This window comes from Capsicum annuum, chromosome 8 (assembly GCF_002878395.1).
Source record: "Capsicum annuum cultivar UCD-10X-F1 chromosome 8, UCD10Xv1.1, whole genome shotgun sequence".
NCBI classification, from domain to species: Eukaryota; Viridiplantae; Streptophyta; class Magnoliopsida; order Solanales; family Solanaceae; genus Capsicum; species Capsicum annuum.
In genome coordinates, this window is record NC_061118.1 from 130,886,763 (window position 1) to 130,895,689 (window position 8,927).

An 8,927-nucleotide genomic window follows, 5' to 3' on the forward strand; every position below is an offset into this window, starting at 1 on the left:
ATCATTTTAGAAATAAAAATTAATAATAATCAACTCTATATATTGTTAACAACTTTAAGGGTATTTAAGACATTTTGATAAAAAAAAGTGCTTAAAAGCACTTGTTTACCAAACACATCAATAACTTTTTTTCAGTTTTAACACTTTTATCCAAACACGTAACTGCTTATTTTTAAAATAAGTTCAGCACTTTCAAAAACACTTTTAAAGAGTTTTTTAAAAGCCACTTTTTTCAGCTTATCCAAACGGGCCCTTATACATAAAAAGGAAGGAAAACTAATTTCTAAAGATTTTTCTTATGAGGGACTAAAAAACAAAGTCACCATTACTGGGGTCATCCCATGTAATTTTCGTCATAAAATAGGTTGGTTTTGATACTTTGTTTTCTATAAAAAAAATCTTACAAAAATAGTCTTCAAAGGGTGATCTTAATTTTTTTGCTCCTCTTAATAACTCTTGCTTGTATGGCACATGTCTTAACACTTGCCCACAAGACAAACCCACAAGACAAACTTTATGACATTTTAAGACAATGAACCTGCACAAAGAAATTAGAAGTTTTGCCTTTATAGATAGTTTTTAGAATAAAAAAGATATGGTGTCCATTAGACCCACGTTTTAACTCTTGTTAATAAGGTATATATTTAGTACAATTTAAGACAACGAAACTGCTCAATTGATCCCAAATTTTACCTTATAGGCAAACATTAAATTTTTTTTAGGAGTGATAAAAATTCTAAAAATTACACAAATGCACAACTTATGTTTTCAATATTACAAAAAATTTCAACTCCCTAAACATATTACAAAAATTCCACATATACACAGAATGCTATGTATATCTCGACTATGTTATGTATATTACTAGGGAGAGAGTAAAGTAATTAAAAAAATGGTAGAAGGTGTAATTACTTTTTAAAAGTTGATATTTATGTTATTTATACATAAAAATTCAAGACAGAACACTGGGACATTAGATGTAAATTTCACAAATAGATTTGTCTAAATTTTACATTTCAAACAACTTTAAACTTTGTAAAATATGGCTAGCCTATTACCAATAGGGCCCAATTACTTTTGAGGAAGATGGATACATTTCGGACCCAATTTTCACATTTCCGCAATCTTCCCTCTCTCTCCTTTGACTTGTAACTTGTAAGTGCTCTCTCTCTCTGGGTTTTCCCCTTTTCCATGATTATGACTAGTCCCATGTGATTTTAGCTTCTATGCTTTGTTAGTACTGTTGTAATCAGTTTTCTGGAAATTTGTATTTTGAATTATGCATAAGATAATTTGATTAATGGGTCCAAATTTGTTGCTCGTCTTAAAGATTCCCTATTATGTTTAACATTTACCAATTGGGCTCAAAGTTATATATTTTACCAACAACAAATCCAGTCTGGAAGGGTAGAGTGTATGCAGACTCGATGCTGGCAAACCGTGAAAAACGCAATATCAACATATAAAAGATAAAAAAAAATTGATTTCTATTCATCTATCTTAGCCTTGGTTGTACAAATTTACCTGGTATGTATTGCTGGTGGGAGGTGGTAGATTTCTTGTGAAATTAATTGAGGTGCGGATAAACAGGTGTTCATACCGTCTTTATAAAAAAAATAATAAGATGCTTGTAACTTAGATAATGATAAGAAGTCTAAAAAAATAAGGGAAAGAAAGGAATATTACTGCCCTGTGGGCAAAGTTATTATTAAATATACCGAATCTCTCTAATTGTAGGCCAATACAATTCCTATTTCTAACTATCGTAAATGTAAGCAGTTTGACTGGAGATCCGTTTGGATGCAAACATCTAGATTTTAAATGAGTGGATTCAAACGTTTTTTGATTTCACATGACATGATTTTCAACTGTCATTTGATGAAAAAAAATTGAAATCAGAATCAAATAATCGGGATTTGAGTTTGTATTATAAACCCAACTATTGAGTTGAGTTTGTGCGTCAAATCCAATTTTTCTTAGATATATTATTACCGTTCGAAAAATTAGCTGACTAGGGGGGATAGAGTTCGGAATGAGACTATCAGGGAGAAGGCTGGTGTGACTCCAGTGGAGAATAAGATGCGGGAAGTCCGATTGAGATGGTTCGGACACGTGATGAGGAGGGGTATGGATGCCCCGGTTCGTAGGTGTAAGAGGCTAGCTTTGGATGGTTTTAGGCGGGGTAGGGGTAGGACGAAGAAGTACTGGGGAGAGGTGATTAGGCGGGACATGGAGCAGTTACAGCTCACTGAGGACATGACCCTAGATAGGAAGATCTGGAAGATGTGAATTAAGGCAGAAGGCTAGGGTCAGTTTGGGTCGCTAGTGTAGGGAATTACTTGGTGGGGGTATTATTCTTGTTATGATACCTTGTTTCATGCTTTATTACGAATTTGTTTACTTTTCTCTGTTTACTATTACTTGTGGGTGTCGTATTTATGTTATGCCATCTTGTTCCATGCTTTACTATGAATTTGTTTAGTATTTCGTGTTTCGAGCCGGGGGTCTATCGGAAACAGCCTTTCTACTTCTTTAGAGGTAGAGGTATGGACTGCGTACATCTTACCCTCCCCAGACCTCACTATGTGGGAATACACTGGGTTTGTTGTTGTTGTTGTTTCCATCGAAATGGAGCCCTTGATTAATTCAAAATATCCTTTGATAAATTGATTAGTCTAAACCAGTCGAGCTAGGTTAATATGCTGGAGAATTATAATTAGTTTCTCTGTTAATTTACAGTGTGATTATTGGCTATTAGAGAGGAATCAACTAACCCGAACTATTGGTTAGTCGAAAGTGAAATGCATAAAAAATGTTTCCTCGTTTCTGCCGGTTGACTGGAGAAAGTCCTCTTCATTATGGGATGGGATATTAGGGGAATGAAATGTTGGTTGGAATAGTTTAAATTTAAAGTAAGTATTACGTAGAGACCAGAAATTCACAACGGGATGTGATTTGAGGGCCAGAAAGCAAAAGCACAGGGACTCCAAATAATTGGAATTTTCACTTGTTCCAGACCCGCAGAACCAATGACAGGGAGTTAAGGTGTCAATTTTAATCGGTTTCCTTTCCCTCCTATGTTCCTGTACATGATACGGGGCACCTGTTCTGAATTTTTGCTCTATACGGGCCTAATCAAATAATTAATTAGTTGCAAATGCTCATGCATGCCGGTGCATGGGTGAACTAATCTTGTAATTAACCTAACTTCTAACCATTTCTTTAGAGTCCCAGGCTTGGTTGGTGAATTTACGTGATGAATGCTGCAACATCGTTATTTAGGAGGTTAAATATCAGAGAGCTGGTAACAAGAACACCTGCTTACAATACCGCTAGTGGTATGCATTCATTCTTACCCGAAGCATATGCTTTTGAAATAGATGAAATCTGTAAAGACTCTGATCTATGTTCCCATTGTGCAAATTTAAGATGTTTCTGGAGATGGATGAAGCATTAATTGGTTTAGCCATTTCAAAAAGAGAAACTTTTTTTTGTCCCAATGTTGCATATAAAACTTGCTTTAAAACCAATTAGCATCACTCTTGTTGTTAAACAGTTTTCTTACATGCAGAGAGTGATTCCAGGAAATATTATTGTTCGTCAAAGGAGAACCCGATTTCATCCTGGAAACTATGTTGGAATTGGGAAAGATCACACGCTTTATGCTTTGAAGGAAGGCTGTGTTAAGTTTGAGCACCACAAGTTGAGTGGGCGCAAATGGGTGCATGTTGAGCCCAAGGATGGGCATTTGCTTCTCCCAATCAACTCAAGCACTACAGCTGCCGAACCGAAGACAGCTACTTAAGTTTCTCTGATTTTTTAACTGTTGAGTGGTTCGTGGATAAGCCACGAAGGTTGTCTAGTCTTTGTATCTCTTAGGTCTCTTGATTTAAAGCAAATATTTGAAGATTAGTTGATGAATAGATGTTCTGCCTCTATTTTTGATAAAATATTGTGGTGGTGGAAACTTTATATGGATTACTAGCTTTTGGGATTTCCATTTATCATATACTTGCTGAAACGTTGTCATGGGGATGAGATGCAGTTTGATGTGGAAACTTGTGTTAGTATTGACGAGTATCTTTAGGACATGTGATGAGAGCACAAACAGTGTTTAGTAGTCTGGTAAGAGCTCATTGTTTGGTTAGAGACAGTTTTTATGAAACTTGGAAAATATCAAGGTTAGAAGCTTCATATGACTGCCAATTTGCTATAGCATTTGGCGTAAATTATTTTATTGCCATTGTAAAGCCTGTTTAAAGGAAGTTATCGGTCTTATACTGCAATGGACTAAGCTTTTAATATGCCTTACAGAGTTGCTAGTTAATATAATCTGCAGGATACTGATATCTTGAGCTGACTATTATCAGTAGTCAATTTTGTCCCATCTTGTACTTAAGCAGTTATATAAAACGATAACATAACATATTCCTTTTTCATTTTGATAATCATTCTTTTATATGATCGTCCAATAAAATCAGACCTTGCTTGATACATCGGATTCTCCTTGTGTTATTCTTTTTCCAAAAAGTGAGCTGAAGATTGAGTTGGTCATTCTAAAGAAAAATAAGTTGGGAGGATTCCAATCCAAAAAAACAAGTCAAAAGGAAAATGCTACTCTACACAACCAAATATATGCAAAATAACCAAATTATTCTATAAACCAGTTTCACGTCTTTTCATTTTAAATTAATGGTGGTCAGAGTCTCAATATAAAATGGAATGCTGAGATTAAATACTTCCTTCCAATTTGACTTGATACATTCATTAAGAAAAACAATTAATAACATGACTATTTTACCATAGTACTCCTTTTAAATGATGTTTATATTGTGTGTTGAAATTAATTTGGACAAAAAGCAATAACAACTAAAGGTAAAACAGGAAAAAAGAAATTGTCTTTTCTTGATATATCAAAAATAACAAGTAAAAATAGAAATACAATTAGAAAATTTATAACAAGTAAAAGCAAACGGAGGGAGTAGTTTTCAGATAATGAAAGGTGTTTTCTTTTGGGATAGATTAAAAAGTAAAATGTGTCATATAAATTTGGGAGAGGAGTGCTTGTCTTAGTATGTTGCAATGGATTGCTATCTCTTGTCCCTCTCATCAAAACGAAGAACAAAAGCAGAAGAATAATTCTCCATGAAAATTGAAACTACATAAAGTTGCTCCTTAAAATTTTGAGGCATTCATGGAGGTAAAGAATACTGAGGGCCGAACAGTGCATTCACAACTGGACTTTGCATATATCCAAATATGATTTCTACGGCTGCACAGTATACAGATACAATGGACAATAAAAGATATGAGTAATAAGATCAGTAAAGCTTTACAAAACCATGTCCTCGGAGAGCGGAGCAATTTGAAGTCACTCTTTATATGTACTCGACTCTAATCACATTACTTTCACATCCAGCTACATTCAGGTGCAGAAATTGCAGCCATTTCTCTCTTCAGGTCAAGAACACAATTGAACTTGAGTATCCGACCCGACCAGATGCACAAAGCTGCACTTGGAATTGTCTCTGGCAAACAACAGGAGCCCGCATTCCAAATCTACAGCTAATATGCAATGACCTTGTTGCAGCCGACAAAGTATCACATGAAAATTCAGCTTCTCTTAGCACCATACCACTTCTTTTAACTGCAGTTACTGTCCCCTTTGGTTCATTAATTAGTTCATTGGGCATCTGCAAAAATTTGGGATAACAATCAGCATCCTGCTGGTAGACCTTTTCTAAGTTCTCCACTTCTGTTCCATCTTTCATATCGAGTTTACTAGTTAAGCTTTGCTTTTCATCTGAGTAGGACAGTCCATTTGCTCCCTCAACTAATCCAACACCACCCCAGGCTTCTGCGACTAGAAGACGGGTGCTTTTCTCGGGTTGAACATTGAATGCTTTCATGATTTGGATTATCTCTTCCGCTTTCCGAGGATTTCTATTTTCTGCATAACCCCATATCAGAGTTTCGAAAACCTTCAAATTAGGAGATATTCCCAATTCACACATCTTCTCAAAGATCCTCATGGCATAATCCATTCTACCAGCAGTGCACCATCCACTAATTACAGTGGTGAAAATCACAACATTTGGACGATTACCAGATTCAATCATGTCATTCAGGACCTCTTCTGCTTTTTCTGGTTCCAATGCACGGACATAACCCTTGGCCAAAATGCTATACGCATGGACATCAGGTGGAATGCCAGCATTGACCATGTCATCAAAGACCTCCCTGCACTTAGCCATATATCCTGCAGCGCCCCAGGCATTCATGATGGTGCTGAAAGTAATGACATCAGGTTTGGCACCAAACTCTTCCATTAATGTAAGGACCTGATCAAATTGATGGAGGGTAAAACCTTTTACCAGACATCATGCTAAGTAAAATATTACGCAAATTGGTAAGCGTCCGAAGAGTAATTGAAAAAGTTGCAAAAGTTTAACCATCCTAAGACCTAAAGAAGTATATAAACTCTAATCTGCAACCAGAGGCGGAGCCAGGATTTTTGCTTAGGGGGGTCAAAATCTGAAGAAAAACTCATCAAAGGGGGTTCAACATCTAGAATATATAAATAAAAATCATTTTAACCATGTATTAATAATATAATTTTCCAACAGCCTCTCTACTTTTTCGGAAGTAGTGGTATGGACTGCGTACATCTTACCCTCCCCAGACCTCACTTTGTGGGAATACACCGGGCCTGTTGTTGTATTAATAATATAATTTTCCGTCGAAGGGGGTTCGTCCGAACCCCCCCTTAATAGGCTAGCTCCGTCCCTTTCTGCAACCAATAACTAGATTGTTTTCTGACATCTAATAGAAGGTTAATACTTATCAATCAAAAGCCATATCAATACTAACCTCATCAACACCGTCGCTGTCTGACATGTCAAGGAAGCCCTTGATCAGTGAATTGAAAATAACAAGGTTAGGATGCATTCCAAGATCCTTCATTGTGTATACAAATCTCAAGGCATCCTTTAGTTTATCTTCTTTACAGTATCCAGCTATGATGACACTACACGTCCTTTCGTTAGGGTGCACATTCTTCCTTTGCATTTCTAAAATCACTCTTTCAGCCTTTTCAGTTTGATGATTTTGACTATAAGCTGCTGCTATCGTATTGTAAGTGATAACATCTGGTTGTAATCCAGAAGCTATCATTTTATCCACAGTATTCCATGCATCGGTAAAATTCTTTTTGCTACACCATGCTTTAACAAGCACATTGTATGTCCTCAAATTTGGTTTCACGTTAACCTCCTGCGACATTAACCCCATTATCTTTAAAGATTCTTCAGGCTTTCCAGCAATTCCATACCCTTTGATCAAAGTGTTAAAAGTGCTGATTGCAGGCTTTATCCCACTCTTCTTCATTTGCAAGAAAGTTTTCATTGCTTCCTCCATGTTTCCAGATTCAGAAAATGCATTAACAACAGCGTTGAAGAAAACAGGGTCTGGCTTCATACCACTCTTTAGCACTTCAGACAAAATGGAATGGATGTGACTGAAACGCTTCTGGGCTGTCAAAGTCGCTAAGAGGGTAGTGTATGTAATTAGAGATGGTTTATGCCCTCCTTTAATCAAGCTATCAAAAATTAGCCGGGCTTCCTCGGGCCTCCCTCTTTCTAAAACAGTGTTCATCAGTTTTGTTCTTGAGCGAACAGTTCTACAGCTATTACCATTCACACAGAAGGCACAGAGGCCAGATTCTGGTGTTGGTCGCAGTGGCATCTTATCATCTAGATCTTTTTCCTGCAAATCACGAAAGCTTTAAGACTTTAGAAACAATCACTGATACTTGGGACAACAACGGCAGAAAAGATATTCTTTAACTTTTAGAATTTTTTGTTTTTAAATCGAGAACTGCAAAAGCATCTTGCAAAGTATAAAATCTAATAAATTAGCTTCATGTTTTGATGTTTTTGCTTCATGCAGAAGTCAAACTATATCTCTATGTACGACAACTATACAACTATGCCTCGGACCTTAATTCAATACCCTTGACGAATATTTGTTGTTTAAAGCACTATTATTTTGGTGATTGCATTTACTTCAATAGCAATCCTCCAGAAAACATCCTTCAAACTTATTAACACCCAGCAATGATAGTAGTCATACAAACATATCATTATATTTCCAATAAAGAAAATTTCTTTGGAGTAGAGTTCTTTAAATAAGGACTGTTAGAATATGAGTAGGAATACTTATCTTCTAACAAGGACAACTATCATTCCTTTGAGGACAAGGAGATAATGTACAGAAATAACTTACCAAAGAAAGACTTGAAGAAAAAAGAACAAAAACCAGAAAAATGGGAGAACTATTCTACATACTGAGAGGCTTACGACTTGCTACATCAGAGAAGGCACAGTTTATGTCCTCTTCCAAACATGGACCTCTAGTTTTCTCGAGTAGGACCAAATGATGCCTTCTTCTTAGAACCGAAGGGTGTGGCTTAGTGGTCAATGAAGTGGGTTGAGAACCATGAGGTCTCAGGTTCAAATTCCAGCAGAGACAAAAACACTAGGTGATCCCATCTGTCCTAGCCTTGGGAGACGGAGTTACATACTTACATGCTACCTATTGCTTGTGGAAGGTAGCAAGTATCCTATGAAATTAGTTGAGCTACACGCAAGCTGGCGTGGACATCAAGCTTAACAAAAAAAATTCTACCTTCTTCATAGCAAATAAAAGGATTCCTAATATGAAATAGGCCAGAACGGTGCCAGCATAGTTAGTTAAACACATGGTGCTGCAAGCATCTGTCTCCTCGTACTTCTCCCAACTCAAAACATTATGCAATAATACCCTTCATATGTTTTCCCCAAACAGGTAGGTCGTGTCACTTCAGCATCCCATTATATAAATGCGAAATGATGTGTGTGTGTGTTTGGGGGGGGGGGGGGGGGGGGGGG

General features: G+C 36.6%; 2 protein-coding genes across 9 annotated transcripts in view; one reads left to right on the forward strand and one right to left on the reverse strand.

Moving 5' to 3' along the window:
- Positions 1–1,023: 1,023 nt before the first annotated feature.
- On the forward strand, positions 1,024–3,914 carry LOC107856050 (50S ribosomal protein L27-like). Of its 4 annotated transcripts, none has more exons than XM_016701045.2 (3): positions 1,024–1,155; positions 3,227–3,338; positions 3,585–3,914. In XM_016701045.2, the coding sequence occupies exons 2-3, from the start codon at positions 3,257–3,259 to the stop codon at positions 3,803–3,805; spliced, it is 303 nt and encodes a 100-aa protein (XP_016556531.1). In that variant the 5' UTR covers positions 1,024–1,155; positions 3,227–3,256; the 3' UTR covers positions 3,806–3,914. The 4 variants fall into 4 exon arrangements, 2 of the variants coding, with proteins under 2 accessions (XP_016556531.1, XP_047251788.1); XR_001670464.2 differs by lacking the exon at positions 1,024–1,155 and adding an exon at positions 1,679–1,771 and having other exon boundaries at positions 3,572–3,914; XM_047395832.1 differs by lacking the exon at positions 1,024–1,155 and adding an exon at positions 1,696–1,771.
- Positions 3,915–5,225: 1,311 nt separating this feature from the next.
- Positions 5,226–8,927, reverse strand: part of LOC107856054 (pentatricopeptide repeat-containing protein At5g25630) — a 6,483-nt gene continuing 2,781 nt past the window's right edge. For all 5 annotated transcript variants that reach the window (XM_016701050.2, XM_047395831.1, XM_047395830.1 and 2 more), the window contains 2 exons: positions 6,871–7,764; positions 5,226–6,341 (listed from right to left, as the gene is read on the reverse strand). In XM_016701050.2, coding sequence (XP_016556536.2) covers positions 5,457–6,341; positions 6,871–7,764 — 1,779 coding nt within the window. In that variant the 3' untranslated portion in view covers positions 5,226–5,456. The remainder of the gene's footprint in view (positions 6,342–6,870; positions 7,765–8,927) is intronic.